Source organism: Festucalex cinctus, chromosome 9, assembly GCF_051991245.1.
Source record: "Festucalex cinctus isolate MCC-2025b chromosome 9, RoL_Fcin_1.0, whole genome shotgun sequence".
Classification (NCBI taxonomy): Eukaryota; Metazoa; Chordata; class Actinopteri; order Syngnathiformes; family Syngnathidae; genus Festucalex; species Festucalex cinctus.
In genome coordinates this window covers 6520103-6535682 of record NC_135419.1, presented here as the reverse complement: position 1 = coordinate 6535682, position 15580 = coordinate 6520103, and the positions used below count along the sequence as shown (strand labels likewise).

Genomic DNA, 15580 nt, shown 5'->3' with positions numbered 1-15580 from the left:
CAACTCTTGAGTAGTCACCAATACTGATACCAAGTACTGACAGACTATTAGCACTTTTGATACGTGACCCCCCCTACGTGACTATGACAGAAAATTTTAAAGAAATACTTACATTACCCAAAATAGCATTTTCCCTTAAAATCACATGAAATGAATGTCAATTTCCAATTCTTCTAATTTCTAGTTCTTATTATAGAATGGTTACAAAAGGGCAGCCAAGGGAAGAAGGGACAAGGGCCCCACCCCTCCCTTAGAAAAACAAAAATAACTAAATAAATAAAACTGAACATGTGTATGAGCCAGCATGTCCCCAAGGACAATACGAGTAACTGGGATCTGTTCTAAAAATAGCTCACCAGCGATGGGACACTGGCTTGCTAAGAAGAATTAAAACAGAATGGCAACATTTATTTCTTTAAACTGAACATGTTGCATGTTTCCTAAAAAAAAAAGCTGTTTTTATTTACCCAAATATCCATCTATCCATCCATTTTCTGAACCACTTGCTCAAGGGTCACAAGGGCCGCGGGGGGTGCTGGAGCCTATCCCAGCTGGCTATGGGCAGTAGGCGGGGTACACCCTGAACTGGTTGCCAGCCAATCTCAGTACCCAAATATATATATATTTAAAAATAACAATTTTAATAACGTGATACCACAATATTTTTGCTCACAGTTATCGTACCGTACGCTTGTATTTGTTGCTGCAAATTCTGCATCATGATGTTGGATCACTTCTGGATTTCACCCACTTTAAACAAGTTGATGTGCTTTGGAAAAGTGAACTCCTCGTGTCCTCTCTATTGCAAGAGCACATCACTTTCTTCTTCTTCTCTGCCTCCGTCTATCGGTGGTCACAGCTCAGCCCGAATGTGCCTGTCAGCACTGACACTCGCACACACATTCAAGCTTCTTGGTGGTTATAGACACAAATCCCCCCCTCAAGTCCGATCGCAGCCTGCCTTCAAATGGGCCCACCCGGTGGCTCTCAGCAACTCGGCCAGTCACATTAAATCCCCCCCACCCTTTGCGTGCAGCACTTTTCTGTGTGTATGTGGAGACTGCACGACACCTGCGAAGTGAGAAATGGAAAGTGTGAGCGTCAACGTATGTTTGTGTCGATGTGAGGCAGGACCTGGCTGCACGGGGATTACTTGCTAGAGAGTGGATGGAGTCGAGTTAAAAATACAGAGATGAAGCCGTATCCCATCAGTTTCAGTTTTGCTCATGGAGGGGGTGGTCACTTCAGCATCGGGCTGCCACACTGTGAAGTGATTCCGGCTATATTTGGACACGGTTGTGACACTTCTGCTTTTTGCTGCGACGCCCTTCAGAACATGGGGAACTTGATTGGAACTCGTAGATGGCGGAGACGCTCGTCATTTGGATGGATTTTTGTCATTGTTTATAATAATCATAATCCTGTATCCACACTTGTCATATTTCTATGCCTTAGCATGCACCCCCAAAAATATCTTTTGCATAATCCAGCTAATAAACAACCAGCAATAAATACCTCACCTAAAATAGTACACCCGACAGACAGTAAGCACCTGAACAAATCTGCAATGCATTTTTCACCTTCCCAGTAAGATGTGAAGGACAACAGACAAGCTGCAGGTTGGAGAGGGGGCGCCTTCTACAAGCTGCTCCACCGCATTAGTCGGAATTTGTAAGTGTGAAAATTTGATATTTTCAAAGCTTGCATAACTGGACTTCTTGTGCTTGGTGGCCGTCGGAGCAAAGCTGAGCACAGCAAAGCTCCGGGTGCTAAATTGAGGGATAATACATTATTAAGCCAGCCATATGGATGAATATTTTACATGGCTCTTCTCTGCGGACGCGTAGGGCAGCTACGAGATAGCGGCTGTCCACAATGTTTGTTTTGAATCGAATGTTTTGGTGCATATGACATTTTATTTTGATATAAGTTGCAGCGTCACCTCAAACGCCAAAAGTCTCGATGTCTTCGGTGCAGAAGTTGCGCAAAGGTGAGGGCGCGGCAAAGGGACATCAGCTGCGGACTGCAGTGAAGAGTGTGCGGCGCTGTTGGGTAAGACAGCGGCAGACGTTGCCGAATTCGGGTCTCTTGTGAGCAGAACGGTACGTGCCAGAGGCCGCTCGACCGTGGATAAGTCGAGGAGACTCTTCTCTAAATAATTCATTCCGAGGGGGGGCCTGCTGAATTCGCTCACACACACACACACACACCCACACACACACACAAAGGCATCCACATGAGTGCAGAAAGACCGGATGCATATTTATAGACGAATACAGTTGCATTGTCGAAGAAATTAAGAGTATTTTGGTGTAACAACACAAAATGCTTCTGGCACTTTCTTGGGTTTCACACTCAAAGGTCACGCACAAGATTATCATTATGACAAATGCAACGAGTCGTCTGCCGTCATAGCCGCTATGTTTTATTAGTAGGACATTATAATCTTTCGATTCTTTCAAATAATGATACTTTGTTGCCCCAAATAAATGCTTTCATTGTGATAATGATTCATATACAGTGATATGTAGTTAATGCAATTACAAATCTAAACTTTTGTTTTTGTGGTGTAATCAACTAGTGACACTGCTAACATTCTTCCCTTTATTTTTTGTACATGGTGGGGAAATTTATAGAAACATTTAACTGAAAGGAAAGAGTGAAAGGTGTCTTGAATGATCTTCTTAGAGTGGATATAAAAAGTCTACACACCCCTGTTCAAATGGCAGGTTCTTGTGAATGTAAAAAATGGGAACAGACTACATCATATTGAAATCAATAATACTCAATTGATTTTTTTTTTTTTCAAAAATAGAGAAAAAGTGTGCAAAAGTGTACACACCCTCCTATTTGTTAACTGGGATGTGGCTGTGTTCAGAATGAGACCATCATGTTTAAACCCATGATAAGTAAACAAATGGATTAATTACTTTGTATCCTTATATAAACTTCAATATAGCATCCACTGAAAGGTTTGTTTTTGTGTTGTCCTCGTGCATTGTGCTGATCTTCTCTCTTTTAAACATCAACACATTTGAACTTCCTTCAGTGGATGATGAATAATGAATGTTGAAAGGTGCATTACCCTCTGCCATCTACAGTACACCATATCCGTTAAAGGCCGACGATACAACGCGATAATGTCAGCCAAAAGTTGAGGTCCTCTTGACGCTGTCACTGCAGCTCTCGGCGCACGTGATGTGTTGCATATGTGACGTGACAGAAGGCGCCTCATTATCTGTCGCTCTTGTCCAGAGGCGGCTGACGGTTATACAACATCCCTTTGACTCCAAATGGGAAAGGGAGATGAATTTCACTCTGAACATGTCAAGTCACACTGAGACACACTACCCACACTCACACACGTGCGAGGATGCCCTGCAGTGTTGAGTAACTGCTAGTGTACACTGTATGTTAAGATACAATCGAGGAGACATCAAACACACAGGTCAGTATCGTATGTACACTGGTGTAATGTACTGAGATTCTGTAGAAGAGATATTGTACAGTATATACAATATTCAGCCTTTACAGAATGAGAAAGTAGAAACCTCATCCCAACAGACTTTTATTCTTGACAAGAAACAACAGCGGTGTATTTAAAGGAATCTCAAAATCGCCTTAAAGTCTGCTAGCTTAATGCTAACACATAATGTTAGCTTAATGCTAATGCATTTCCTAACACGTGGCATTTCTTAATATAATGTTTGGAAATGCCACAGACTGACTAAAACTAAGCATGTTATAAAACTAAAACTAAGCATGACTAAAACTGACACTGACTAAAACTAAGCATGTTATATTATTGTGGTCATTACAGTGTAATTGTCTGTTTTATTGTCTGTAATTGTCTGTTTTATTTTCATTTTGAGATTTAAACAGTTTCAAGCCTCTATTTTCAAGAGTTGCTTGTTTTTGTGCCTAACTGTGGCTTGTTGTGAAATAAGTTGATTTGAGTTCAGCGCTCATATCTCAAAGTTCAGTTCGCAAACCAAAGCAAAGATTTGCTCGAAGAACAACATTGTATCTCTGCGCCATTTCTTGCCATCAATTTGTTGACCATTTGGACCTGCACTTTTCCGTGCCTACCTACCTACCGACCTATACACCCCCCCCCACACACACACAACCCACACACACAAATTCTTGTACGTAATCTTTGTGAGGACATCCATTGACATAATGCATTTCCTAGCCCCTTAACTCCAACCATAACCCAATTCAAATGTAAACTCTAAAACCTAGTCTTGACCTTCAAAAAGAGGTCTTGAGAAGTGAGGACCGGCCAAAATGTCCTCACTTCACAAAAATGTCCTCATTCTGTTGGATAAAGACTATTTTCGTCCTCACTATGTAGTATGTACAAGAACACACATCACCACGCACGCACACAAGCACATACAATAAACAGACATTCATGCAAATAGAAATACGGATGAGACACAAGAAGCACAGCTGACTCACATCTGATGACAACATCTTTGATGTGCCAGAGTTCATTCTGCCGACTGGCTTATGGCATGTGCACACGCGCGCAAACACACGTACTTACAAAAACATTCAAACATTTAGAATTGTAATATGAGGTTCACTAATATTGCATGTTGATTCATTTAATTGTCTTTCAATTTGGCAAAAGATGATTCATTTGATGAATTCATCAAAACATTCTCCATTCACCAGTTGATGCATTTGGCCCAGTTTTATTGCTTTCCTAGAGTTGTAAAGAGTCGAGTACATGCTATTATCACCAGATTTTTAAATACTTACAATAACAAAGAGATTATAAGATAAACACCTGCAGGCGTTAGGCTTTTTCCTCTGTTTTATCAAACATCTTTGCACCCAGCCAAAATATGCACAATGTAATTACGCAACAACAGAGGACACAGTTAACCAGTCCACAACAAAACACACCCAACAAAAGTAAATACATGCATGCAATAAACCACCGCAGCACAAAAACACACACACAGGTCTACAAACACAACTGTCCAGCGTAGTCATGGAAGGAACCGGCAGGTTTCCAGCCCACAAGAATTTTTGTTTCCAAATGATTAGAGGGGAGGCGGACGGGACGATCTGGGAGGCAGCAGCTGCTCGTCCCCCCCGGCTCCAAGTGGAGCAGAAAATCAGGATAATTTCATTGTGATAATCAGCCTCCCGTTCTCCCAGCCCGGCCCATCATCGTAACCCGCGATGAGGACAGAGGGAGGAGATGAAGATGCAAAAACAGCAAACATGCATTTTGTGCTTGATGCGTTGTAGCCTACTTTGTGAGTGTGGGCACCAAAATAATTTGGGTCGTTTCACCTGCAGGGGTTGTAGATTATTATCTTTTTTTTTTTTTTTTATCGTATCTGATGCTACCATGAAAAAAACAGCAGCTGAAAAAACAAAAATGGCTTTTGAACTTTCCAACTAGCGCAAAAGTAATTCTCTTGGAAAGAAATATGCAATTTGCTCATAGAATGAACACATTTATCTCATTTGATTGGAAATATGGCAATACCTGTTCCCTGTGTTCTGAATTGTTCTAGCAAACCTAAAATAACACTTCTTAAGATTTCATGGAGATGGGGAATACTACACAACACTTTCTAAATTCAAGGTGAGACAATGTTGATTTTGTTCCCCAGTAAACCCCTACAACTATGTCTTAAATTTGAATAAATAAATAAATAATAATATTGTATTTTTCAACAAAGAAGGGTAAGGGCGGCACAGTGACTGAGTGGTTAGCACGTCCACGCCCCCCCAGTACTGAGAACTCGGGTTCGAGTCCAGGCTCCGGCCTTCCTGGGTGGAGTTGGCAAGTTCTCCCCGTACCTGCGTGGGTCTTCTCTGGGTACTCCGGTCTCCTCCCACAATCCAAAGACATGCTTGGCAGGTTAATTGAACGCTCTGAATTGTCCCTAGCTGTGAGCGTGGATGGTTGTTTGTCTCCGTGTGCCCTGCGATTGGCTGGCGTGGCGACCAGTTCAGGGTGTACCCTGCCTACTGCCCGAAGCCAGCTGGGATAGGCTCCAACACCCCCTGCGACCCTTGTGAGAAATAAGCGGTCAAGAAAATGGATGGATGGATGGAATAAAGAAGGGTTTGATGAGTACGCATCGGAAAGTGGTGGGGTTTATAACATTACTATCACTGGTTGGTGGTCTACTGTAGTTTGCTTTTGAACTCCTATTACTTTTCCTTTATTTAATTGTTTAGTCTTGCAGTGCTCTTATTTATTTGTTTGTTTGTTTGTTTGTTTGTTTGTTTGTTTATTTATTTATTTATTTATTTATTTATTTATTTATTTATTTATTTATTTATTTATTTATTTATTTATCAGAGCCTCCTGTGACTCGGAACACAATAGCACGTATAGAAAATGGATGGATAGATATTTATTATAATTCACAAACCCAACGTCTGAATCATTAACTGTTTATTTAACACGTCAGCTTGACATTTTCACACTCTTCCTACAAGTTTCTCAACACATGCAACACTATCAAAAGTGGTGTCATCTGGGAAAACCCACTGCCATCGGTGACTGTTTGTGTGTGTGCGTGCCCTTCTCAATCATGGCAGTGTGTCTATCTCGTTCTCATTATCATCAGTCATTTCTAATGGACAGTTTTATAATGTAAATCTGTCATTTGGAGCTAGTGAACATTTGGCTGCACACATTTGTTCGGGTGTTGTTCCCATGAGTATTTTCACACTTCAATGGAACACCCACACCCACAGACATCCTGTGAAAGGTAGGCTACTAATTGAATGACTCCAACATAGGAAACATCTGTTTGTCACTGTGTTTGTATGCAGGAGTCCATCCCAACTGTCTTATATGGATTGAATGATGATGGACGTTCTGCTATATAGCCATGTATGAATGTTTCACACACATTCTGGAGTCAATCTCTATATGCTATATTTTGTTTTTTTTTATAATGACCTACCATTAGTAACATGTGGCAGTAGTTGACCTGTACAGAATTGCCCTTTGGAACAAGAGGATCAGGTTCAATTCCATTTGCAAATGAAACTTATCAAATGTGTAATAAATAAAAAACAAGAACTGAAAGATACATGAACTTTATATGCTGTTAAACCTGAGCCATCTCAAGAAGAATGTTTTTATAATGTCATATCAAATGCATAATCAATTAACGTGTATCAAATATGTATATGACTACAATATACCTTCTGATTCTGGCAATATCAATATGTGTATCAAAGAATGCGCTTGAAATAATTGAGGCCTGAGTCCTTTTTTTTTTTTTTTTTTTTTGCACCCTCTAGTGGGCGTCCATGGATGTCCATCCTAAAATGAAGCATCGGTCACCATTGACTGCAAGAACAAAGGATTTCCACTTTGTGTTACATTATACCCCAGTCACTTAAAAATTTTCGATATTAATTTAAAATTGAAGGTTTGTACTTGAGCAAGAGTCCGCTAATCTATGCTATTTTGGACCCGTTCTAAAAATAGACGACTCATCTCAATGGTAGATTTGTTAATAATAAAGGTATGCATATAAGCTACATAGCTATTGTTGTGTAGCATTCGTGTTTATTATGTTGGGGGGGTAGATTTCCGCGTCCATTCGATTGACTCCACCCCTCATCCTCTCCTCCATCCCACCTCCTCTTCCACCCTGTGACGCTCCATCCCGGAGTCACAGCGCGTGCACGCCGTCTCTCCGCCCGGTTTGGGACCGTAGCCCGCCCGCTTTCACTTGATGGGACCCTCGGCGTGTCTCCGGACCGTCAGACGTTAAGCGAAAAGCGGCCGCAGGAGCCCGCAGGAGGACATGATGAAGTTGGCGCTCCTCGTCGTCCTCTCGGCTGCATCTTGCCCGCTCGCCCTCGCCGCCAGCAGTGGTAAGAAATGATGCAAATGCATTTATTCGATATCCTTGATATCCAGCTCAAGGTACTGGTACTTTATCCTCACTGGTAACACATATCAGCACAATACATTAGGTCGGACGCACTATAGAACAAATGTGTTTTACTAATAACGTTTTTTTGTTTTTTTCCACTAGTGCTTTCCACTACTGTATGACATTTTTCCACACACAGGACAAGTTTGGCATAATAGGTCAGCTACATTTGCCTACATGTGGTGTAGATGTCAAATTTGGGGCACTTGTAACACTTGTATCGTGCAACACACAGTATAGCAGTAGGTTAGATAATAATATAATGTCATATTACTTACTTTCTTTTTTTGTGTGGAACTTATCTGTTATTGGCTGAACCAATCACTTATTTGCTGTTTTGGTATTCACGCCAAATAAATGACACTACTGCTTTGGTGGCATCTTGGTGTCAATGAAGTTTGTTGAAGTGAGTTGAGGTGTTTCTCTTAGAGAAGAGTGGTGCTTTGTTGCCATCTGTGGCATCTATTGGCAATTCTAAACTTTTTTTCGTGGCTCTTAATTTGAGCAATTTTTCTGATGTCCTTGTATTCCAATTTAGTTAGGAGTAGTTTACAATCCGACCCGCCTAGGTATCAGATTGTCACCAAATATAAACTAATCCATTACAAAGTGTTAATCTTTCACAAAGAAAACTCATGTGGGCCTATTTTGGAAAAACATCATCGTGTCATGAGACAAAAAGAGGCAAATTTATGACTGTTTGAGTGACTGTATTCCATACTTGGGCCTACTTGTACTACATTATGACTGCAGTGATGACTGCTCAACTTGTAATTACACATATAAATTCTATAAAAAAAACATACACCCTTTAACTCAGTCCCAGACTTTCACATTCATTCTTCATTTGATTCGGATGTTAGATGTTATGTTTCACTGTTGCTGTCTTCTTTCCATTCTAGCACCAAATGAGTTTGTATCCTTGGCGGAGATGGAGGACGCCCTGCTGAAGAATCTCTTCCAAGGCTACCAGCGCTGGGTGAGGCCCATCCAACATGCCAACGACACCATCAGAGTCCGCTTCGGACTGAAGATCTCCCAGCTGGTCGATGTGGTGAGAGGGAACACGCCAACTGCTTTTACTGCTGTTTCACAACTTCACAATGACTAATGTAAACTTGCTTTCATTAGGTACACTTGCACAATGGCATGAAATCCAAGAACTGTTTTAAAAAGTTTTCCGTTTTCACATTACTTATTATTGAGCTGTACATTTCAGTGGTGTAGTCATCTCACTGAATGGTGAAAATCCATTTGTAGATGCCTATAGATACCACAAGATGGCAGCAAAGTGCTATGTAAAGATTTTCAACTCACTTAACATAGTTTCTTATCAACAAGATACTTTAATAGTAGACAGCTCATAATAATAATATATTTTTTTTTTTTAAGTTCGGAACCATCCAAGTTCTTGAATCCCTCAAAACAGATCCCGAACACTTCCTTCATATATCCACATGCATCCCATCTCCGATTGGAGTGCTCTTTTAATATTTCAGGCACTGCCGCTGATAGGATGAAATGCTTTGGTTTGTTCAAAGGGAGGCAAAATGGAGGATGCTAATGGATGCGCTACGCTCCCCAGTGTGAAATATTCATCCCAACCATTTTGGCTTCCATCTGCCACATGTACTGAATACAAAGCCCCTTCTTGGGTGAGAGAAAGAACAGTTTCAGTCAGGTGGTCTTTTGTATTTTGGACTAAAAGGGGTTGAGGCGACAATGTGTTCCGTGCCGTCCCTCTCTGCCCGCCTAATTGGCTGCTGCAAAGCTCAGTATTAGATCATGCTTCACCTCTGCTCAGTGTGACGGCCACAACGTCCAAGTGAGGGTGACAGCTAAAGGCCGCGGCTCGTCGGAAACACTCCCTCGCTTGCAGATGTCTACAGCGTTTACGTTACCTCTAATCGTTACCTCTTGAGTCTGGTCCGTGCCTCTCAGTTTAAGTGCTTAGTGCTCTTTTGCCTGTTGTCCTTCATTTAAGCTCTTCAGGCCAATCGGACAGCGTCACAATGAACATAATTATCTTTGCAAGGACAGTTTTTTTTTCTTGATTTAATACACTTGTGCACGTGTAGCGAATGAGGTGAATGATTGGTATAATTGTCTAAATGGCAATTATATGCACCATGACTCTAAATGTGTTGTCACTGTCAATTAGCTTATGGGATGACTATTATAGTCATACAAATACAACCAAATTAATTAGGCCCAGGTCCATTTGTTATCGCTTCATAATCATATCCCTCTTTTATTTGTGTTATTATGTTTAGGATGAAAAGAACCAGCTAATGACGACTAATGTTTGGCTTTGGCAGGTAAGCAGGAGTCCACACATTTCACTGTATAGGCTATGTAATAGAAAATGGATGACACAACAATCAATGTTTCTTTTTGCCAAAAAAAAAAAAAAAACTGCATAAAGCCACATAACTAACTATAATGACCTAACCTTTATTTTGATGCTTAAAGCGAATGAAAAAAAAAAAAAAAGTGGTGTGTTTTGTTTTGTGTGTTGAGCAGCAGTGGATTGATTACAAGCTGCGTTGGAATCCAGATAAATACGGAGGCATCACTTCCATCCGAGTTCCATCTGAAAACATTTGGCTCCCCGACATTGTCCTGTATGAAAAGTAAGATCCAACATTTTCATCAGTTTTCCACAAAATTGCAAGATTGCAAATAAATTATGTGCAAAAAAAAAAGGAAGGAAACCCTAGCTTTTAATGAGAAAGTCAACCCCTAGATTTTTTTGTTGCAATAATATCTTGTATGTGCTTCCACTAGTCTAAACACACGGTATTCTGATTAATATTACGTTTGTGGAATATGACTAAAGCAACTAAATCCAAATCCAACCCAGTGAGCAGCCATTTTGCCACTTGCTGTCGACTGAAAATGACGTCACAGCTGCTCAGGGCGCAGGTAACAACCAAAAGCAGCTGCAAAATGGCCACCTGTGCATCATGTTACAATGGTTTAAACTTTTATTTTAATTCAATGTAATTTGTCAAGTACAGTTCAGCTGCATACAATGTTAAGTACAATGAATCCATTAATTTTTTTTTTTTAAACCTGTCTACAAAAATGGCACATTTTTTGCAATATATTACAACAGAATTATTATTTAAGTACTTTTTTTTTTATTCTTCTATATTTAAGCATGTTGCTAATATTCAAACTGTGCAGAAAGTCAAACTGACAATAATATTATAAATACTTTTTAGGAATATAACCTCAGGTCTGGTTTTGACAAACAATTGCACCTACTATGCTACTGCATGCAATGTTGGTTATTATTATGCTAGTACTGTACTTGGAGAGTGAAGTATTTTTTGTTACCTGGTGTAAGAAAAGTTCGAGAACCAATGCTTTAGCATTTAAAGAATGCGAGTGACAATAATTCAAACAAAATGTTGATTCTCAGAAATTGGGCAAAAACATTATGAACTAAAACATTCTATTATTCATCAACTATTCCACAAGAATGTGCTGTTGTGTTTTAAAAATGATTTACACAAGTCTAAAATCGAAGTTCTGTGACGATGATTTTTCTTCAGTGCTGACGGGCGGTTTGAGGGCTCCTTGATGACCAAAGCCATCGTCAAGTACAACGGAGTCATCACCTGGACACCGCCTGCCAGTTACAAATCAGCCTGTACGATGGACGTCACCTTTTTCCCCTTTGACCGCCAGAATTGCACCATGAAGTTCGGCTCTTGGACCTACGACGGCAACATGGTAGACCTGGTTTTGATCGACCACCAAGTGGACCGGAAGGACTTTTTCGATAACGGCGAATGGGAGATACTCAACGCCACGGGCGCAAAAGGAAACAGGAAGGACGGCATGTATTCCTACCCCTTCCTCACGTACTCGTTCATCCTGAAGAGGTTGCCGTTATTCTACACGCTCTTCCTCATCATCCCTTGTCTGGGCTTGTCTTTCCTGACCGTGCTGGTCTTCTACCTTCCGTCCGACGAAGGCGAAAAGCTGTCGCTCTCCACTTCTGTCCTCGTGTCGCTCACCGTCTTCCTCCTCGTCATCGAGGAGATCATCCCCTCGTCTTCCAAAGTCATCCCGCTCATCGGCGAGTACTTGCTCTTCATCATGATCTTTGTCACGCTCTCCATCATCGTCACCGTCTTCGTCATCAACGTGCACCACCGCTCGTCGGCCACCTACCACCCCATGTCGCCGTGGGTCCGCAACCTCTTTCTTCAGAAGCTGCCCAGGTTGCTGTGCATGCGAGGTCACATCGACCGGTACCACTACCCGGAGCTGGCTCCTGAAAGTCCCGAGGTGAAGCCGCGATCTGGAGGTCGGAGAGGGGGCCAGAGGGCGAGCGGTGGACAGACAGCTTCTGATGGAAAGGAGGACGAGGCCTGGGCCACCATGCTGGAGAAGGCCATCTACTCAGTACGCTACATCAGCAGACACATCCGCAAGGAACACTTCATTCGAGAGGTAAGATGACCTTGTGTCGGTATAAAGAATGTTTGTGGGGGAAAGTAAGACACTGCTCTCAGAGTATAAAATGATTTTCTGGAGGTTTCTACTAATCTGTTGCAGCATATGAAGTAAAATTCAATCCATTTGGCTTTGGACAGGTTTTTCAAAAGCGACATTCTATGTTTTTCTCAAGCTACCTTGCATGAATTTTTGTGGCAGTTCCTCAACACTAGTCCAAAGGAGAGATTTCCCAACTATAGTTACAAGGCACCATGGAAATGGCTGAATTTCAATTAGTTTTGTGCAAAAAAAAAAGAAGGATTTCTTAACTTATTTGCTCCCCAAAACATATAAAATCATTCTACCTCGTATTTTAAATATTTCCATGTTTCTAAAAATGCAGCTATATCTTTTTTTTATGTTTTTGTTTTTATGGTAGAGCATACAAAAGCCTTTGATGCAGGTTCTGACCTGAAGAGGTCGCTTAAAGCAACGGTAGTTGTTACAAAAAAGGGCCAGCAGGTGGTAGCAGAGTATAAGAAATCAACCAGGGCCTCTTTTCCTCAGTGTTTTCAACATGTTTGTAAATAATGATGAAACTTGAAACTTGAAGCTATATTCTAATTCTAGAATTCTAAATTGAGTAAGAACTCACTAACGTGGCTCAGTAAAGTGGCTAGCAAGAACTAGCTGGAGCAGCTAACGAAAGCGGCTATAAAATATTGCTATCAAAATGTTATTTTTATGTGGAAAAAAAATCTGTTTTTAATATGCTGTTATATTGTAAATATAGCATATCCTTGTTATACTTACATTCCCCTTTTTTTTCCCAGGTGGTTCAAGACTGGAAATTTGTGGCCCAGGTGCTAGACAGAATTTTCCTGTGGGCATTCCTGACCGTCTCCATACTTGGCACCATCCTTATCTTCACTCCAGCTCTGTATATGTTCCTCAAAATCCCGCCACCAATTGCAAGTGAGGATCCAACGTCAAGCTCACAGCTTTAGCACAGGCCACGGATATCTCAGTCGATAAATCACTAACAATATTTATTAAAGGGGATCTGTTATCCTTGTAATAATCCTTTTGCTCTTATTTACCACACGCTGGTCTTCCACACAGCTCTGTCTGTTTGAAATTCCTGTCTCTTCAACTTGTTCACTTACTTTAACAGATTTTCTTATTGTATACACCTCTATACTTTAAACTTTTATAATTATAATTGACAAGTATGTATCATGTAACTGGAAAAAGAGATCCCCTTTGAAGAACAATGACATTTTTGTTGGCTAATTTTATGCTGTATATACAAATATTCCCTGCTATCTCTGCTTGAAATGTGTATTTTCATCATTTACACAGAGTGGCTTCCATATATGTATAGTGAAGTTATTATTGAAGACTAAAGTAAAGTCATTATTGAAGACTATAGTAAAATCACGAGGGTGAACTACTGGTAAAAAAAAAAAAAAAAAAAAAAAAAAAAAAAGACTTATTATTCATCCATAAATAGTCTTCCAAAGATTGTGCTTTAATCAGTCCAAAAAGATTGCAATGCGATGCATGCATGGAACTTGTTTGCATAAAATTGTAGCAGATACAAGACTGGCGATGTAAGAGTGTCAGTATGTGACAGTACCCCCTAGTGGTCACAAAAAAAATGAAACAGCAGTATTTCTTTTTTAAAGGCCTTTTAAAAATTCTGATATGTATGCAGTATATATATATATATATTGCTCAGAACAGAACACCACTATTTCCATTGTACATAATAATGATAATAAAAAGAATATGACTTGAGCGTATATTATTATCATGACTAATATTTATTGCAGCAGCAACGCTCTTTTTCATTCATCCACTAAATATACAGAATTCCACTTCTACACAATAAGACAAATCTAAGCATGAGTCAGCATGTTTCACAACAAATCTAAACAGTTTTTCTGCATTGGAATGAAATCTCAAAGTGGGTCTCAGCCAGCATAGGTCTTGTTTCCTTCATGTGATTCCGCCCCTGTGATATTATTGGGTAGACAGTGCAGCTAAATTATTACCATAAAAAAAGGTTAAATTGCCACTCTCAATTGCATCTAAAAAAAAATCTACAGAGCAGAAACACGAAACATTCCCCTGCCATTAGCCACATTATAATCATGTTTGTCTCCCATGTCAACACTCATGTCATTTGTCTTCTTGTTTTCTATTTGCGTCCTCCCGTCTGGCTGTCCAAGTGAGCTCTGGTATTGCGCAACATCTCCATGTACAGCCTGTTGTACTCACTGCAAAATCGATGGAAAAATTATATTTATAATAAGACTATGATGATACAAATTATGCCAGATCATCAGTTCACATAAATAATTAAAATATCAATAAAACCACATCAAAGTACAACTATACATTCAGTGACATTTTATATGTTAGAAAATGGTGGTATCCCATCCACTGGTATGAAGTCAAGCAGTCTTTCTTAACATATAGAATAGGCCTAATCTTCTTATTTTTGCTAATTTATCTTCCCGGTTAATGTACTAAAAGTCACAGACAGCATTCATATTAATTTAAACAGAAATGCAATCTGTTGTGCACAGATTGATCAACTCAAGTCAAGTTTATTTATATAGCACTTTCAAACAGCCTGAGCTGTCACAAAGCGCTTTACAGAAACACAAAAAAACAAACATACCCTGTCATAATAAACCTTTACATGTGGAATATTTTGTGCCAGATCAACATTTATGTAGTCGCTTGTTGCTAGGCAGAATATGTGGTGCGATAATTTGGTATTTGACAAAGGCCAATAAATACAAAAAATACTGGCATACTGTACACAAGTCATTCTCCATATGTACTTTGTTGAAAAGAAAGGATATTTCTATTTCTATTTTCATAGTTTCATTTTAAACTCTGTAAAGCCAGGTCTAACTTGCGGTGCAATATTGGTAGATTTGAAAATGCCCTCTTTTATCTGTACCAGTCAAGCAAAATACCAAAAGAGAGAACACTCCAAACCATCTGCACAGTTAGACTGCACTTTGCGCTAAATTTAAGCTAGGCATGAAAATAGGGGCCTAAGCTTTTAGTGTTTGATTCAGGACTGTCTCACTTGCCTCTAAAAGTACAAAATTGCCGATGGGCACCACATCAGTGATAATATTGTGTCACTTACTCCACCATAGAGCGGTCAA

General features: G+C 40.1%; 2 protein-coding genes across 2 annotated transcripts in view; one reads left to right on the top strand and one right to left on the bottom strand.

Annotated features, from left to right (window-relative positions):
- The first annotated feature begins 7392 nt into the window (after positions 1 to 7392).
- Positions 7393 to 13885, top strand: LOC144025591 (neuronal acetylcholine receptor subunit non-alpha-2-like). Its single transcript, XM_077531808.1, has 6 exons — positions 7393 to 7875; positions 8840 to 8991; positions 10211 to 10255; positions 10461 to 10570; positions 11498 to 12404; positions 13223 to 13885. Exons 1-6 carry the CDS (start codon positions 7806 to 7808, stop codon positions 13394 to 13396), a joined length of 1458 nt encoding a protein of 485 aa, XP_077387934.1. The 5' UTR covers positions 7393 to 7805; the 3' UTR covers positions 13397 to 13885.
- A 561-nt stretch (positions 13886 to 14446) lies between these two features.
- LOC144025592 (uncharacterized protein C3orf85-like) overlaps positions 14447 to 15580 on the bottom strand; it is a 1786-nt gene continuing 652 nt past the window's right edge. Inside the window, exons 3-4 of the mRNA XM_077531809.1 lie at positions 15562 to 15580; positions 14447 to 14671 (exon numbers count right to left, since the gene is read on the bottom strand). The exon at positions 15562 to 15580 is cut by the window's right edge and continues 67 nt beyond it. Of these exons, the coding sequence (XP_077387935.1) occupies positions 14593 to 14671; positions 15562 to 15580 (98 nt within the window). The 3' untranslated portion in view covers positions 14447 to 14592. The remainder of the gene's footprint in view (positions 14672 to 15561) is intronic.

Excerpts from the sequence above, each read along its gene's own strand:
- LOC144025591 (XM_077531808.1), top strand. The coding sequence starts at position 7,806 with ATGATGAAGTTGGCGCTCCTCGTCGTCCTCTCGGCTGCATCTTGCCCG. Across the intron at positions 8,992-10,210 it reads TCTCCCAGCTGGTCGATGTG|GATGAAAAGAACCAGCTAAT; the intron begins GTGAGAGGGAAC and ends TATTATGTTTAG. Across the intron at positions 10,256-10,460 it reads CTAATGTTTGGCTTTGGCAG|CAGTGGATTGATTACAAGCT; the intron begins GTAAGCAGGAGT and ends TGTGTTGAGCAG.